The 19424-nt window shown below is 35.3% G+C and overlaps 1 protein-coding gene across 1 annotated transcript in view; it reads left to right on the top strand.

The window, feature by feature from the left end:
* Positions 1-2208: 2208 nt before the first annotated feature.
* The window catches only part of LOC131109194 (kinesin-1 heavy chain-like), a 30443-nt gene continuing 13227 nt past the window's right edge, over positions 2209-19424 (top strand). Inside the window, exons 1-12 of the mRNA XM_058060912.2 lie at positions 2209-2242; positions 4845-5086; positions 9805-9892; positions 9955-10028; positions 10101-10205; positions 10288-10336; positions 10414-10469; positions 12543-12630; positions 14524-14648; positions 14714-14818; positions 14914-15059; positions 17303-17451. Coding sequence (XP_057916895.2) covers positions 4961-5086; positions 9805-9892; positions 9955-10028; positions 10101-10205; positions 10288-10336; positions 10414-10469; positions 12543-12630; positions 14524-14648; positions 14714-14818; positions 14914-15059; positions 17303-17451 — 1111 coding nt within the window. The 5' untranslated portion in view covers positions 2209-2242; positions 4845-4960. The remainder of the gene's footprint in view (positions 2243-4844; positions 5087-9804; positions 9893-9954; positions 10029-10100; positions 10206-10287; positions 10337-10413; positions 10470-12542; positions 12631-14523; positions 14649-14713; positions 14819-14913; positions 15060-17302; positions 17452-19424) is intronic.

Genomic DNA, 19424 nt, shown 5'->3' with positions numbered 1-19424 from the left:
AATGTTTACTTTGGAAACTAGCTACTTTATCTGACAAGTAGCCATTTTGGGGAAGACATATCCTTGCATAGTCACATGACTGTTACGTTTCAACCACTCTTAAATGCTTCTTAAATGTCACGTAAGGGCTTAAAGAGTTAAAGGCAAGTACAATTACCTATTTTAGACCATTGTGTTGCTTTAAAATTACCTGTTAATGTATAAAATATATATATATGGAAATTAGCTGGCTTATCTGACATGCAGCCATTTTGGGGAGCACATAGCCTGGCATACTCAAATGTCACGTGACCCCCACTGCAAAATGCTTCTTAAAATGTCACTTGATAACGTTAAAGAGTTAAAGTCAAGTACAAGTACCTATTTTAGACCATTGTGTTGCTTTGAAATTACCTTTAATGTATAAAAAAATATATGGAAATTAGCTGGCTTATCTGACATGCAGCCATTTGGGGGAGCACATAGCATACTCAAATGTCACATGACATTTGCTTCATGCAAAATGCTTCTTAAATGTCACTTGATAACTTAAAAGAGTTAAAGTCAAACACAATGGCCCATTTTAGCCCATTTAATTGATTTAAAATTATCTTTAATTTAAAATATATACATATTATGGAAATTAGCTTGCTGACTTGACTCACAGCCATTTTGGGAAGCACATAGCCTAGCATAGTTACAAGATTGTCACCTAACAACAACTCCAAAACGCTTCCTAAAAATCACTTAAGGTCTTAAAAAAGTTAAAGTCAAGCACAATGGCCTATTTTAGATCATTTTATTGCTTTAATATGCCTTGATAAGCTTTCGGAAATTAACTTTCTGACCTGACACACGCCATTTTGGGGCGCATGTAGCCTAGCATAGTCACATGACAACAACTCCAAAACACGTCCCAAACATCACTTAATGACTTAAAGAGTTAAAGTCACGCACAATGGCTTATGTTAGTTTATTTGATTTATTTAAAATTATCTTTCAATATAAAAAAAATAAGCTTTTGGAAATTAGCGAGCTCACCTAAATGCAGCCATGTCGGGGAAGCCATACTGTGGAATAGTCACATACCTGTCAGATGACTTCCTGTTTATCACTTAGGGACTTAATGAGGTTTTAGTGACTCACTTGGGTTCTTATGGGTTAAAAGGTAAACAAAATTAAATGATGAAATTGCCAGGCAGGATAATCAACATGCAGACTACTGAACAACCTTGGTCAACCTCTGAATTGTACGTCATTCAATGATTAAGGGTAGATTGTTCAATTCCTTATAATTGGGAGTACTTCATGGTAACATCTGTGCAAAATCAATTATTGCATCAAAATAGTGCAAAATATAATGCCGCATGAATACATGGAAAACATTATGTCAACTATGAATGTTGAAAGCCCACAGATCAATAACGATACTGTCTTTACGGGGGCCGAAGTGTGCTTGGTTGCTCCCATTGGCTTACTTATCCAAGATATGAAACGCCATGGATGGTGCTAATACGCTAAATATGTAGCTTTGCTGCCTTTTCTGTGTTTTCTGCTACTAAGCAAGAATCCAGTTATAAATTGTACAGTAGAACCCATTTATTTAGATTTTTAGTGGTCCTGGATCAAAACCCATACAAAAGCGGGGGATTTACTGTATACCAAACTGTGATCTCGCTTTGACGGTACGTACAGTGGAACCTCTGAGGTCGAACACGATCCAAAAAATACAGTTAGACCCACACGCCAAAAAAAAAAAACGTACCCCTGTTCCCATTAATACCTACAGTATGTGTGTGAAAACTACTGAAAATGTACATATGGGAATATTATGAAGACGTGTTTGTCCTGATGAGTACTGTATGTATTTTATTTGTAAAAAAAAAAAAAGTGGAGTCTTTTCATGAGTATTTATTATTTGTTGTCTGCTGCTGAAACTTAGGATTGTGTCATATGGGTAGCATTCTGCTTCGTATATTGCTCTGTTTATCAAATATTGACCAAAATACATTTGTTTTAAACATCTTGTTCTGAACTGGGTCATTGTTTGTTGCAGAAAACAGAATTAATGAATGTTCATTAAGACGTTCACATATCACTATATTGTGCTTTACCACATTGCCATCTACTGGCAGTGTTGAGGTACTGCATTGCTTTGTCGCTTTATGACACTTCAAGCAATTCAAGCTGATTTTAACTCTGTCACGTGATAGTCATGTGACTATTCCAGGATGCCGACCTCCCCAAGATGGCCGTGTGTCAGGTAAGCTAGCTTACTTCCCAAAGCGTTTTTTTTGTTTGTTTTTTTGTTATTAAAATGACATTTCATAGCAATTCAACAGTTGTAATGCTTTAATATGGTGTCAAAATATTACAATTAAGTTGTTCTTACTGTATTTCTTGAATGAAATTGACATCCATCAAACCGTCAAATTGCTATGATGTGTAGCATTTACCACGCTAGCATAAATGCTAATGATGTTTGTTTTAAGTAAATATTATTTACATGCGTGCACAGTGATGTTTTAAATTGAATTCAAATTCAAATTAAATTGAGATGAAAGTGACTTCTTACTGTAAAAATGTTATAAATCATGTTATATACAGTTATATAGAAACAAAGATCAGTAGTGCTCTTTTTTGCACTATAGTGTATTGCAGTTTATGTGTATTGCAATATTTTTATATTTCCATAATATTACACATTTTTCTTGTAAAAATAAAAAAAAATTCACATAAATTTACAACTTTATTCTCACAAATTCACAACTTTTTTCTTGTAAATGTATGACTTTGTTTTTTTATAATATTAAGACTTTTTCTTGTAAATTTAGGACTTTATTCTCGTAATATTATGGATTTTTTCTTGTGAAATTAGAACTATTTTCACATATGTTTACAACTTTATTATTCTAAATTCCTGACTTTATTGTTGTAATATTAGGACTTATTTTTCCTTTAAAATGTATTATTTTATTCCTATAGTTTTAGGACTTTTTCCAGAAATTTACTACTTTATTCCAGAAATCTCTGATTTATTTTTTTTCCATGTGGCCCTAATTCTCACTTTAACGCTGTATAAATACAACAAAATAATGCAAATTATTTCAAATTTTATCATTGAGCAAAATTAAGACAAAAGTGCAAAACTATTCCTGCTCCCTCCCTAGTGCTGCTCCCTCTTAAAGCACTGTAACCATGGCAACCCATACAATTACAACTATGACAACTAAGTGGCAATAATACCTCCCTTTAGTAGGTGTGTGAATGTGGACACCTGCTTTGTGTTGCTGTATGGCCTTACCTCATGCAAAGCAAATGCATGACAACAAAAATAGCTCATAAGACTTTAATTTCTGAGCAATTTTTTGTTGCTTGTACCAGACATCAATATGGACAAGAAAGGGATAAAACAAGGTAAGTAATACATTTAGGTCTACTCAAATCCTGATACTCTTCTGACCTCTAGTGTTTATTGAGGGTACTGCATGTGAAAACTGAATGATTATCATTAAACCTAAAACCTTTCAAGTAGGTATTATTCATTCATTTTCTACTGCTTATCCTCACGAGGGTCGCGGGGGTGCTGGAGCCTATCCCAGCTGTCTTCAGACAAGAGGTGGGGTACACCCTGGACTGGTCGCCAGCCAATCACAGGGCACATATAGACAAACAACCATTCACACTCACATTCATACCTATGGACAATTTGGAGTCGCTAATTAACCTAGCATGTTTTTAGAATGTGGGAGAACATGCAAACTCCACACAGAGATGGCCGAGGGTGGAATTGAACTGGTCTCCTAGCTGTGAGGCCTGCGAGCTAACCACTCGACCGCCGTGCAGCTCAAGTAGGTATTAATGTGACAATATTCTTATTATTGTCACTGTAGTGCATCATACTGATTATATGATATGGTAATGGTTTAATTTCATTTGAACATGCATCAGATTACAATTGAATGCATCACATAATCAGTTCACAGTTCCACATGTCCAAAAGGAGTAGGAAGAAGCAAAGCTTATTAAATCCTACCCCTCCATCTGGTACTTTTACAATCAGTAACTGTTACATTTGTTCACTTCCTGCTTTCCTAATAGAATTTAAGTTTTATTTTTTATTTTATTATTTTTTATTTTAGTTTTATTTTATTATTTTTACTTTATTTTATTAATTTAATTTTAAAAAAAAATTTATTTAAAAAAATACATATTTTTTTTGTCACATACCGAAGTATGAGGTGATATGACCATACAGTGACATAATGTCCAAAGTTTGATTCCACATACTGAAATGCTATGGCTTTTTAACGTAGTCCTAGCATATAAGTGTTTCAAATGTACTTCTTCCCTGAGAATATCACATTGCATTGCGTTACATTGAATTCTACATTTGTTTTTGTTTTATTTCATAAATAAAATCATCACATGCTTTCCATGTACAGTATATTTATATATAGCTTAGATGCGTTGAATCAAGCTTTCATGAATATTGAAGAAGATACAAGGTCTTTATTATTGTGACGCATCATATGACCATCATGCTAGCTTTTGATGCTTTTTCTGCAACAATACATAAACACACCTGATGCATTTCATGGCCACTATGAGTCTAATTGGGTGAGTAGCTTTGTCAATACTTTCCTCTGAGCTCCTCGACGGAAAGCGAGGGACAAGACAAATTTGTCTCATGATCTTCACACCCTGTGACTTCCTGTGACTCGCAGCTTTCCACAGAATACTCATCGCTGCTGCATTTGTCTTCAAGGAGCTGGTTGAGTCGCTGCTGTCACATTTTGTCACCCGACCCGACAATCAATTTTCACGTCATAAAGTTCACTCTGTTTGCTGATGTCCACATATAGAGAGGACTACTTGACCGAGCCTCCAGGAAGTGGTCCATCGGCTGTGCTGTAGAGGCGCGGCCTCCTCTCAGCCCTAACTGCACGACGCTGCTCTGCAGCCCTCCAAGGCGGCGGAGATGGCCAACCCGGCGGAGTGCAACCTGAAGGTGGTGTGCCGCTTCAGGCCACTGAACAGCTCCGAGGTGGCCCGAGGAGACAAATACATCCCAAAGTTCCAGGGGGAGGACTGTGTGCAGATAGCGGTGAGTAACTGCAGCAAAAATATGAGTAATGGAACATGTTATTATTATATGCTCTCACTAAAATATTGCTGGATAATGAACAGATTGTAGTTCAGGAATCTTTGTATTTATTCATCATCAGTACCCAGTTGCCACAGAAGTCTCGAAAACGGTCTTTGATGGACCGTAATTCAATACCACAATTACCAATTTACCTTCTGTTGTCCCTAAATTATCTGTATATTAATTTTGAGAACATTTTAAACACACGGCTCACTCCCCCACCTCCTTCATCTTGACGTTTTATAGCCATTTCGGATCAACATTTGCAATAAAATCGACTGCTGCAATTATTAGATTACATCGAGCTCCAGAACCCGCCCCTTCTCTCTTCAATTGCCATTGTTCACTTGTGACGTAATCCAGGTTTAAAGCCTAAATATGCCTCATTAGCTTATAGTACTAATGAATGATAATGAAAGATGTAAACATGTCAAAATTGTGTCAAAAAAATAAAAAATTAAAAAAATATATATATATATACTGTATTTTTGGAGAAATAAATAACTGATTTTTAAAATAATTTTTTGACCAAAAATGTGTGGAAAAAATATTGTTTGAATTTAAAAATGTTGTATGAATTTAATATAAATATAGTATTATCATAATATTTATTATTTTTACGCAGGAAGTGACAAAATGTAAGAAACCAAAATAATTAAAGTCTCAAAATTTCTTCAAATCCCATTTTTTTCCGTTTTAATTTTTTTTAGAATTGTTTTTTTTGCACTTGTTTTACCAGTATAGATTGTACTATAACCATCATAGACATTTGCTTATGTAGTCCTGTTTGTTTTTGTTGTTCTGTTTCAGAACATTAAAAAAAAAAATCTTTTTTCTTCTTTTCTATCCCCTCCTGCTCCGGTCAGGCCGCTCCAAAACTAAACTGAATTATGATAGCCCAGCTAGCTTCCATTAACACTCCATAAGAGAGAAGTTTCCACGTTTTTTCATCAGTACCCAGTTACCACAGAAGTCTCTAAAAATTTTTTTGATGGACCGTAATTCAACCCCACAATTAGCGTATTTGAGCATTTCTGACAGTCAGCCCTTCTGTTGTATCGAAATGAACTGTGTATGAAGTTTGAGTCAAAGTGTGTGTGTGTGACGTTGATGTTTTCCAGCCATTTCGGATCAACATTTGCAATAAAATCGACTGCTGCAATTATTAGATTACATCAAGCTCCAGAACCCGCCCCTTCTCTCTTCAATTGCCATTGTTCACTTGTGACGTAATCCAGGTTTAAAGCCTAAATATGCCTCATTATCTTAGAGTACTAATGAATGATAATGAAAGATGTAAACATGTCAAAATTGTGGACTTTCTAACATGTATGCTATACATTTTACCAGTATTATCACATATTTATAAATGATTACGACTAAATGGGTAAATGAGATGTGTTTTTGGGGGGGAAATAAAATATATATATATATATATATATATATATATATATATACATTTATACTGTATTTTTGGAGAAATAAATAACTGATTTTTAAAATAATTTTTTGACCAAAAATGTGTGGAAAAAATAAATTAAATTAAATATATATACTGTATTTTTGGAGAAATAATTATTAAAAATAATTCTTTGACTAAAAATGTGTGGAAAAAATAAATTAAATTAAATATATATATATATATATATTTTTTTATTATATATATATATATATATATATATATATATATATATATACACTGTATTTTTGGAGAAAAAAATAACAGATTTTTAAAATAATTTTTTGACCAAAAAATGTGTGGGATCGTCTTGGTTCAATTCATCTCATCTATAAGCTATCATCATTTTCTACGCTTATTGAAATAGAAATATTATAATAAATATTGTATAATGTTGTTTGAATTTAATATTAATATAGTATTATCATAATATTTATTATTTTTACGCAGGAAGTGACACAATGTAAAAAAACAAAATAATTAAAGTCTTCACATTTTTCCATTTTTTCCGTATTAATTTTTTTAGAATTGTTTTTTTTTGTGCATTTGTTTTACCAGTATAGACTGTATAGCCATCATCAACATGATGGTTATTGTCATTGCAAAATCCCCCCTCTCTTTTCATTTTTCTTCTTTTCTATCCCCTCCTGCTCCGGTCAGGCCGCTCCAAAACTAAACTAAACTATGATAGCCCAGCTAGCTTCCATTAACACTCCATAAGAGAGAAGTTTCCACGTTTTCTCACCAACTTTTGCTTTTATTTTTACTTCCAGAGGGGCGGGGTTAGTGTTTGTGATAAGATTCCGCCATAATTGAAATATTTCCCCACACAAGCGTTCCTTCGCCTCACGATGAAATCATTTCATTCACATGATCTCACTTTCCTCGACAGTAAAGTCCATTTTAATTGGCCAGTTCTGTGAGTCCTTAATGTAACTTATGAACAAATAAACCATACCATTCCAAACCATTCCATACCATACCAACGTTAGCGTTGCCTGGAATCAACAGTAGATTTGCTGTTGGAGTCGACACTTTCGGAATGCTGTGCCTTAGGAGATCAGACATGCTGAGTCATTGTCGAGTTTAAATCCCTCCTGGTACAAAGGAGCTATTGATTCCTGATTCATCTGTTTTACTTATTTAACTGCTTTGTATGACTTTATTCTTAGTAGTTATTCATTGTCCTGTCCTAGAATCAATTGTAATAGTTATATAAAAAATATTTTTATAATTAATAAAAAATACTAATAAATATAATAAATAATATAAATAAATACAAATATTAATAAATAAGTAAAATTTTTAAAAATATAATTTGAAGAAAACTAAAACAGATACAACAGCAGAAATTGAAAAATCAATTAAGTGAAAATATGTGTTGTAAATTCTGAGAATAATGTAATATCATGAGGAAAACCAATGCATTTAAGTAGCATAAAGTTGAAATATTAAAGTAATTGTGAAAGTTGTAATGTTATGAGAAAAAAATAAAAAATTAAAATGTAATTTTTGGAAATTTATGTTGAGGAAAATGTTCTCATGTTCCAAATATAAAGTCAAAATATTGTGGAAATAAGGAAAGACAATGTGAAAGTTGAAATTGAAATTGAAAAAAAACAGCTGTAATTTTACAAGAATCAAGCCAAACTCAAGAGAATAAAGTAAAAATTTTACGAGAATAAACTTAAAGTTAAAGGAAAATGTCATTTTAGTAGCGTACAATTGAAATGGGGCGGCACGGCAGACCTCACAGCTAGGAGACCAGGGTTCAATTCCCACCCTCGGCCATCTCTGTGTGGAGTTTGCATGTTCTCCCCGTGCATGCGTGGGTTTTCTCCGGGTACTCCGGTTTCCTCCCACATTCCAAAAACATGCTAGCTTAATTAGCGACTCCAAATTGTCCATAGGTATGAATGTGAGTGTGAATGGTTGTTTGTCTATATGTGCCCTGTGATTGGCTGGCCACCAGTCCAGGGTGTACCCCGCCTCTCGCCCGAAGACAGCTGGGATAGGCTCCAGCACCCCCCGCGACCCTCGTGAGGAAAAAGCGGTAGAAAATGAATGAATGAATGAACAATTGAAATGTTAAACAATTGAATTTAACAAACAAAACAAAATAAAGTTGTAATTTGGGGGAAATTAGGTTGGGGAAGGCTGCACAGCGGACGAGTGGTTAGCGCACAGACCTCACAGCTAGGGGACTCCAGTTTAATCCCACCATCGGCCATCTCTGTGTGGAGTTTGCATGTTCTCCCCGTGCATGCATGGGTTTTCTCCGGGTACTCCGATTTCCTCTGTAAGATTTTCAGTTGGAAAAAATGGCCTCTTACTAGCCCGGGATAGCCATAGCATCTGAAAGGCACACCAGACACGGGCTTGAGAGCTCTTCAAGTTTATTTTGCCCGACCGTGCAACAACAGGCCTGTCTCAAACAATTCATCCGGCCCCTTTTACCTGTGAAGGGCCAACCATAGTTCCCAATGAGAGGGTGAGGCAAAACGTCTAAAAGGTACCCTATTTACATTTATAACACCCTTCTTTTAGGTTACAATAGTCTTTCACTAGTACCACACTGAAGTGTCACTTCCTGTATACATTTAAGCACTCAATTACCCATAACAACTTAGATTACCGAACTACCACCCAGTTAATCCCCCCCTCCTCCAGGTGACACTTGGGAGAGTCCAATCTAGGTGATCAGCCTCTGGCCTGCACTCACATAGGCGCACCTCCATGTTTGTGCCCCGACCAATCACCTGAAAAAAAGGAGAAACTGATGAGAAACCACTAAAGTGGCAATTAAATAACTTAAATGGCAAACAAATATAATTAAAGTACTAACCAGAATATATGTAAATAACAAAAGCCAACTATATACACAAAGAGAAACATGACTGTGTAGGTGGGGCATACACCTGATCAGTGAGGGATGATTGGCAGCTCCCTCACATCCTCCCACATTCCAAAAACATGCTAGGTTAATTGGCGAGTTTGCATGTTCTCCCCGTGCATGCGTGGGTTTTCTCCGGGTACTCCGGTTTCCTCCCACATTCCAAAAACATGCTAGGTTAATTAGCGACTCCAAATTGTCCATAGGTATGAATGTGAGTGTGAATGGTTGTTTGTCTATATGTGCCCTGTGATTGGCTGAATGAATGAATGAATAATAAAGTTGCGTTCTATTCAAATATGCTGTGGCTACTCTTGTTCACAGGGTAAACCCTACTACTTTGACCATGTATTCCAGTCCAGTACAACTCAGGTCCAGTTCTACAATGCTGTGGCTCAGAAGATTGTCAAAGGTAAAACCTCATCCATGTATTCAAACCCTCACCTCAGTAACGAATGTTTTTGTTGAGTCCAGACGTGCTCGGCGGCTACAACGGCACAATATTTGCCTACGGGCAGACATCTTCTGGTAAAACGCACACAATGGAGGTAAACCAGCTTGAAATGACAATTCATGACATTGCAGTGACTCCCAATGAGCTTATTTTGATTCTACTCAAGGGCAAACTTCACGACCCGGACATGATGGGAATCATTCCTCGAATCGTGGAGGACATCTTTAATTATATTTATTCCATGGATGAGAACCTGGAGTTTCACATCAAAGTAAGCCTTTCATGTTATCAAGCTTCAAGAATAACGACGTCCACCACAAGTTATGGTCTCATTAAAGGATTTGGATTTATAGGTTTCTTATTTTGAAGTCTATCTGGACAAAATTCGGGACCTGCTGGATGGTATGAATTATATTTTTTTATGATACATCATTTTAGCAGGGCAGGGATTATATTGGGTTTTTTTTGGTCCTATCTAGTGACAAAGACCAACCTGTCGGTCCATGAGGACAAAAACAGAGTCCCATATGTGAAGGTAGGATGTGTCTGATCATAATTCATTTATTTGTTTATTCAGTTTCATGACTGATATACACTACCGATCAAAAATTTGGGCTCACTCTGGAATTTTTTTTGGCTAGTCTGAGATATGGCTTTTCTTTTTCTTTTTCTTCTTTTTCTTACTGTTGATACTGACACTGGTGATTGACGGGTACTATTTATGACCTGTGAGGCGTCTTTGTCTTAAACTACACACTCAGATATTTGTACAGCGTTTTTCTGTCCTTGTTAGACCCAGTTTGTGCTGCTCTCTGAAGGGAGTAGTTAACAGCATGGTAAGAGATGTTAGTTTTAGTTTAGATTTTTTAGATGGCTTTTCTAATAATCTATTAGCTTTTTGAAATGATTAGCTTGGATTAGCAGCCATACCAGGAGATTGATGCAGAGGACTGACAGTTGTTGATAGTAGGCCTCTATGCAAAAATGTACATCCTTTTTTTAATTAAAAATTAATCATAAAAATTTGTTTTTCTTTGTAAAACAAATACATTTGCAAGTGATCCCAAACTTTTGAGCGGTAGTGTATACTAATATGTGTGTTTCCACGTTTTTCTCAGTGGAGGTTATTTTATATGCATATTTCATATTAATAAGGGGTGTCACAAGATGGAGCAAAGCTGTCTCACGAGAACAACCCTATGAAATCCTTTTTTTTTTTAATTAAATGTTTGCACTTGCACTTTATTTACCAGCATAGAGTTTGACTTTTTTGACAGTAAAAAAAATATTAAATGCAAAAATCTGTACAATATCACCCTCTTTATAGCAGTTTATTTTTACTTACTTAACTGCTTTGTATGACTTTATTCTTAGTAGTTATTCATTCATTGTCCTGTCCTAGAATCCATCGTAATAATTGAACAAAAAATACATAAATAAATATAAATAATAATATAATAATAAGTAAACATTTTTATATTATATAATATAACTATATCATATATATATAATAAATAATAAATAAACATTTTAGAAATATAATTTGAAGAAAACTAAAACAGGTACAACACAAAAAATAAAAAAATCAATTAATAGAAAATATGAGTTGTAATTTCTGACAATAATGTAATATTATGAGGAAAACTAAACCATTTAAGTAGCATAAAGTTGAAATATTAAAGTAATTGTGAAAGTTGTAATGTTGTGAGAAAAAAAATGTCATTTTTGGAAAGTTATGTTGAGGAAAATGTGCTAATGTTCCGAAAATAAGGTGTCCAGGTCCAGGGTGTACCCCGCCTCTCGCCCGAAGACAGCTGGGATAGGCTCCAGCACCCCCGTGACCCTCGTGAGGATAAGCGGTAGAAAATGAATGAATGAATGAATGTTTTTTTTATGCGGCAGTCGAATGGTTAGCGCATAGACCTCACAGCTAGGAAACCCGAGTTCAATTCCAACCTCGGCCATCTCTGTGTGGAGTTTGCATGTTCTCCCCGTGCATGCGTGGGTTTTCTCCGGGTACTCCGGTTTCCTCCCACATTCCAAAAACATGCTAGGTTAATTGGCAACTCCAAATTGTCCATAGGTATGAATGTGAGTGTGAATGGTTGTTTGTCTATATGTGCCCTGTGATTGGCTGGCCACCAGTCCAGGGTGGACCCCGCCTCTCGCCAGAAAACGGCTGGGATAGGCTCCAGCACCCCCTGCGACTCTCGTATAAGGATAAGCAGTATAAAATGAATGAATGAATGATAACAGTGGCTTATTTAGTGTAAAAAAAAATTGACATTAATATCATTTAGCATCAATTTTTGGCACTATAAACATTTCCAAACATGCCTTCATTGTTTATGTGACTGGTTAAATAAAAAAAAGTTTGTTTGTCCAGTCATATTTTTCCACTGTTTTCTTAAAATGAATGGTGATTTTGTTGTTATAGAATAATAATAACATGAAGAAAGTGTTTTTTTTTTACTGAAACCTCCCTATCTTCCCCCTAAAGAATCAGCCTGACACAATATGGTTGGTCATAGTCCCCAGTGCTGATAAGCGTTCCTCTGTAAAGCTCCTGAACACGCCTCTGTGCCTTGTGATGTGCATGTATCCCCAGGGGTGTACTGAGCGCTTCGTGTGCAGTCCTGATGAGGTCATGGACGCCATCGATGAAGGCAAAAACAACAGAAGCGTGGCTGTCACAAGTGAGTCTGTGTTCCCACCGCGGTGCTGCTGCCTCACATGGGCTCAACCTCATCGAGTCTCCTGACTGCAGATAAGACCCGACCGTAGAAGTAGGCTTTGCTTTTCATGGAGGATTGTTGAAGTCATGTGGTATTTCTAATTATGGAAATAGTCATTTTTAATCATACCGATTGGCAGTTGCAGTTTTTTATGTAATGGAAGTAGGGACTAAAATACCAACAGTTTGAACTTTTTTCAAATTGTCGCCTCCATAAATCTAATTTTTCATAACAATTTTAAGTTTTATAATAAAGTCGCAATATTATAAGGAAAAAAATTAAGAAATAAAATTAAATAATTTTTTAAAAGTTGTAATATGAAAAAGTGTTTTCCCCTTCCTGATTTCTTATTTTTTGCATATTCTCATATTTATATATTTCAGATCACCCCCCCAAAAAATATTAGTCAATGACAACACCACTGAACACAAAATGCAGTTATTAAATATAAAAAAATATTTTTTTATTATTAAGGGAGAAAAAAACTTGTAAGTTGTAATATTATGAGGAGCAAACAAAGCAAAATAAAGCTGGAATTTTTGGAAAATTAGTTTAGGGCAGAAGTTATAAAATTATGAGAATAAAGTCGGAATATTCAGATTTAAAAAAATGAAGATTACATAAGAAATCAGAGGGAAAAAAATTTAAAGGCAGAAATAGGAAAAAAAGCAAACAGCTGAGTTGATACTAATAATAAGCTTTTTGACTCATATTACAAAGCTGAAATGCAGTTTTTTTTAATACAGTGCCATGAAAAAGTGTTTCTTATTTTTTGCATATTCTCATATTTATATGTTCATCCCCCCAAAAAAAGATTAGTCAATGACAACACCACTGAACACAAAATGCAGTTATTAAATATTAAAAAAAATATTTTTATTATTAAGGAAGAAAAAAAAACTACAAACCTACATGGCCTTGTGTGAAAAAGTGGTTGCCCCCCCTTAAAACATAACTTACCTGGGATTAATTGAACTCTATTAGTCTGTAAGAGGTTAAAAAGCCAATTGTAAAGTTTTTGGGACTCAAGCAAACCACAGTGAGAGCCACTATCCACAAATAGACCAGTTGTAAACCTTCCCATAAAAAAATTAAATTAAATGATTTTTTAAAAGTTGTAATATTATGAGAAACAAACACAGCAAAATAAATCTGGAATTTTAGGAAAATTAGTTTGGGGCAGAAGTTATAAAATTATGAGAATAAAGTCATAATATTCAGATTAAAAAAAATGAAGATTACATAAGACATAATTTTACAAAACTGAGATGCAGTTTTTAAAAAAATACAGTGCAGTGAAAAAGTGTTTTCCCCTTCCTGATTTCTTATTTTTTTGCATATTCTCATATTTATATGTTTGACATATGTTTGTATGACACACAATAACACAACTGAACACAAAATGCAGTTATTAAATATAAAAAAATATTTCTTTATTATTAAGGGAGAAAAAAAAACTACAAACCTACATGGCTTTGTGTGAAAAAGTGGTTGCCCCCCCCCCTTAAAACATAACTTACTTGAGATTCATTTAACTCTATTGAACTCTATTAGTCTGGAAGAGGTTATGAAGCCATTTCTGAAGTTTTTTGGGACTCCAGCAAACCACAGTGAGAGCCATTATCCACATATAGTAAAAACATGGAGCTGAAAGCAACTTGCGTTCTACAGAAGAACAATTCCCCTTCATAATAAAAGCTTAATTTAAAAACAGCATATTTTGTGTTGTCATTTACTAATATTCCAATATGTTTCATGATCTGAAACATTTAGTGAGTCAAACATGTAAAAATCTAATAAAGCACAAACTTCACACTACTGTATGTCATTAATATATATATGCTTTATTCTCAGATATGAACGAGCACAGTTCCAGGAGTCACAGCATCTTCCAAATCAACATTAAGCAGGAGAACACTCAGACTGAACAGAAACTCACCAGCAAACTCTACCTTGTCGATTTGGCCGGCAGTGAAAAAGTATGAATTTCCGTTTTATGGTATATATTGACTGAAATGCTAACTACTTCTTGTACCATTCTAAGGTGGGTAAAACTGGAGCAGAGGGTACGGTGCTGGATGAAGCCAAGATGATCAACAAGTCCCTGTCTTCACTTGGGAATGTCATTTCAGCATTGGCCGAGGGCTCGGTAAGTAAGTCTTCCAGTGCACGTTAAAGCTGCAAAAAAAAGTACTAAAAATGTATTTATTGAATAATAAATAATAATAAATGGATCTGTGTTAGACATATGTGCCATACAGGGACAGTAAAATGACCAGGATCCTGCAGGACTCCTTGGGAGGGAACTGTCGGACCACCATGGTCATCTGCTGTTCCCCTTCCTCCTACAATGATGCGGAAACCAGGTCCACGCTCCTGTTTGGACAAAGGTATAGTACATTCATTTTCTACTGCTGGAGCCTATCCCAGCTGTACGCCCTCAGGGCACATATAGGCAAACAACCATTCACACTCACATTTATACCTATTGACAATTTGGAATAATGCCAGCTCACTTTTTTCATTCATTCATTTCTACCGCTTATCCTCACGGGGGTTGCGGGGGTCCTGGAGCCTATCCCAGCTGTCTTCGGGCAAGAGGCGGGATACAACCTGGTGGCCAGCCAATCACAGGGCACATATAGACAAACAACCATTCACACTCACATTCATACCTATGGACAATTTGGAGTCGCTAATTAACCTAGCATGTTTTTGGAATGTGGGAGGAAACCGGAGTACCCGGAGAAAACCCACGCATGCACGGGGAGAACGTGCAAACTCCACACAGAGATGTCCGAGGGTGGAATTGAACCCTGGTCTCCTAGCTGTGAGGTCACCCACCAAATTAAAAGAGAATTTTTTTTTTCATAAGCCACACTTGTCGATGTGCTACACGGATATTAACACGGAAAGACACGCTATAAACCTTGCAATCCTACAGGCACTCGGTGTTCCCAGCATTATTTGTTACCTCTGGTGAGACATGAGATGCTTTTTTTCAGTTCAATAGCTGCCATGGTCCAAGTAGTCCAAGCATAGAGATGATCTGGTAATTTGGAGTTGCTAATTATTGTATTTTTCGGACTATAAGTTGTACTTTTTTTTATAGGTTGGCTGTTCCTGCGACTTATACTCCAGAGCGACTTATAAATGAAAAACCTGTTTATGTTACATAAACACTAGACACCTTTTCTGTTAATTTTTTGTGTAGCTGAATAAGCATTGTGTTAGCATATCTTACACCTATTCAGCCTGTTCTCTATTCTTTTATTATTGTTAGAACTTGCCTTCCAAGATGACGTAATGTCTGTTTTGGTCAAGTAGTTATATAAATATATATAAATATATATTAAATTATATAAAATATCTGAACTTATAGATAAATTACCCGCAAAAAATCCGCCTTATGTATGTTTTTTTTAACCTAATTATGCATTTTTTGCATTGTGTGACTTATATTCCGGAGCGAATTATATAAAATACGGTAACCTAGCATGTTTTTGGAATGTGTGAGGAAACCGAAATACCCGGAGAAAACCCACACATGCACGGGGAGAACATGCAAACTCCACACAGAGATGGCCGAGGGTGGAATCGAACTCGGGTCTGCTGGCTGTGTGGCCTGTGCGCTAACCACTCGACCACCGTGAATCCTACATCAAACAAAACATCATGCAAACAATTGATTTTGAAACAATTGTGAAAAGAGAGGCTACGAGTGGTTAGCACTCGAAAAGCTAGCATTTCAAGAAATGCTGCAAATGTTAAACAGTAGGAACTGCCTGTGAAATGCCAATTCCACAACCTTACAGCATGAAAGATGACACATTAAAGTTATTTATTATTATTTTTATATATTATAATAACGGTGGCAGCCGAGTGGTTAGAGCGCAGGACTCACAGCTAGGAAACCTGAGTTCAATTCCACCCTCGGCCATCTTTGTGTGGAGTTTGCATGTTCTCCCCGTGCATGCGTGGGTTTCCTCCGGGTACTCCGGTTTCCTCCCACATTCCAAAAACATGCTAGGTTAATTAACGACTCCAAATTGTCCATAGGTATGAATGTGAGTGTGAATGGTTGTTTGTCTATATGTGCCCTGTGATTGGCTGGCCACCAGTCCAGGGTGTACCCCGCCTCTCGCCTGAAGACAGCTGGGATAGGCTCCAGCAACCCTTGCGACCCTCGTGAGGAAAAGCGGTAGAAAATGAATGAATGAATGAATGAATGAATATATTATGATAACGGTGGCGACCGAGTGGTTAGCGTGCAGGACTCACAGCTCGGAAACCCAAGTTCAATTCCACCCTCAGCCATCTTTGTGTGGAGTTTGCATGTTCTCCCCGTGCATGCGTGGGTTTTCTCCGGGTACTCCGGTTTCCTCCCACATTCCAAAAACATGCTAGGTTAATTAGCGACTCCAAATAGTCCATAAGTATGAATGTGAGTGTGAATGGTTGTTTGTCTATATGTGCCCTGTGATTGGCTGGCCACCAGTCCAGGGTGTACCCCGCGTCTCGCCTGAAGACATCTGGGATAGGCTCCAGCACCCTCGCAACCCTCGTGAGGATAAGCGGTAGAAAATGAATAAATGTGAAAAGAGAGTAAAAACTAAAAATTGTCTGTCACCAGGGCCAAGACCGTCAAGAACACGGTCACTTTGAACGTGGAGCTGACAGCGGAGCAGTGGAAGAACAAATACGAGAAGGAGAAAGAGAAGAACAAGACGCTGAGAAGCACTGTAACCTGGCTAGAAACTGAACTGAACCGCTGGCGGAGTGGTGAGATCATCAAAAATGAAGTGGTAACAATCCAGTGAAGAAGCCTTAGGTAGTTTGAATTGACAAATGGATTTGTCCACCTCAATATTGATGGAATAATGGACACAAAACATTTTTAAAGGGCAATAACAAATTTATTTATTATTTATTCATTTCTTTTAATTAATTTTTTTTCGTATTTATTCATTTTTTCAAGCCAACTTATGTATATGTGAATATTAAACTTAATCATTTACAGCTCTGACAAAAAATAAGGATGTTGTTAATGCTGATAAAGCTCTCCAGTGCTCCAGCACATTTGTTCACTTCCTGCTTTCCTAATATAATTTTTTAAAAACTTATTATTTTATTAATTTTGTTATAAATTTTATTTTATTTATATTTTTTTTATGATTTTTTTTGTCACGTACTGAAGTATGAGGTGATAACATACTAGGTTAAATAGGTTAATAGGTTAAATAAAAGGCAAATTAAGTAAAACAAAAAAGGAAGAAGCAAAGCTTATTAAATCCTACCCCTCCATCTGGTACTTTTACAATCAGTAACTGTTACATTTGTTCACTTCCTGCTTTCCTAATATAATTTAAGGTTTTTTTAAAACTTTATTTTATTATTTATTTATTTATTTATTTTTGTCACGTACCAAAATACAAGGTAATAACATACTAGGTTAAATAGGTTAAATAAAAGGCAAATTAAGTAAAGAAACAAAAAAGGAAGCAGCAAAGCTTATTAAATCCTACCCCTCCATCTGGTACTTTTACAATCAGTAACTGTTACATTTGTTCACTTTCTGCTTTCCTAATATAATTTATTTGTTTTTTTTATTTTAACTTTATTTTATTAATTTTTAAAAAATTTTCATGTATTTATTCATTTATTTATTTATTTTTTTGTCACATACCAAAGTACGAGGTGACAACATACTAGGTTTAATAGGTTAAATAAAAGGCAAATTAAGTAAAGAAAGATAAAAGGAAGAAGCAAAGAATAATGTTATGGTTTAATTTCATTTGAACATGCATCAGATTACAATTGAATGCATCACATAATCAGTTCACAGTTCCACATGTCCAAAAGGAGTAGGAAGAAGCAAAGCTTATTAAATCCTACCCCTCCATCTGGTACTTTTACAATCAGTAAGTGTTACATTTGTTCACTTCCTGCTTTCCTAAAATAATTTTTTTTTTAATTTAAATTTTATTATTATTTTTTTATTTTATTAAAAAAATATATATTTTATTTTTTTGTCACGTACAGAAGTACGAGGTGATAACATACTAGGTTAAATAGATTAATAGGTTAAATAAAAGGCAAATTAAGTAAAGAAACAAAAAAGGAAGAAGCAAAGCTTATTAAATCCTACCCCTCCATCTGGTACTTTTACAATCAGTAACTGTTACATTTGTTCACTTCCTGCTTTCCTAATATAATTTAAAAAAATAATTTTAACTTTATTTTATTAATTATATTTTATTTTATTTTATTTTTTTATTAAAAAAATTTTGGTCACGTACCAAAGTACTAGGTGATGACGTGCTAGGTTAAATAGGTTATTAGGTTAAATAAAAGGCAAATTAATCAAGAAACAAAAAAGTGTTTTTATTTTCGTACATATACATATAATACCATTCTGTTTCATTATGTTTTAAAAAATTAAATCAATTCTAGCGGTGCGAGGTCGGCCGGTTGATTTTCGTTTCAATGCAGATCCAGTAGCTCTGAAGTTACTAACCCATAACAAAATGGTGTTTCCAGCTGGTACGGTATCACGTCTACCAAGATTGAAGTGCAGTTACAGATTTGTTTGTTTTGATAAACGTTTCCACAATAAAAGAGCAATGCTCACCGGTCCAATTCATGGCAGCAACTGAAAAAGAAACGAAAAACATTAGACATTAGAAAAGAATATGTACACTTTTTGTTTCTTTACTTTATTTGCGTTTTATTTAACCTACAAATATATCATCTCA

The sequence above is a fragment of the Doryrhamphus excisus genome, linkage group LG5, assembly GCF_037039965.1.
Source record: "Doryrhamphus excisus strain RoL-2023G ecotype Guam linkage group LG5, RoL_Dexc_Guam_v1.1, whole genome shotgun sequence".
NCBI classification, from domain to species: Eukaryota; Metazoa; Chordata; class Actinopteri; order Syngnathiformes; family Syngnathidae; genus Doryrhamphus; species Doryrhamphus excisus.
Note: the sequence above shows the minus strand (reverse complement) of the source record. Positions and strands in the feature narration are given on the sequence as shown.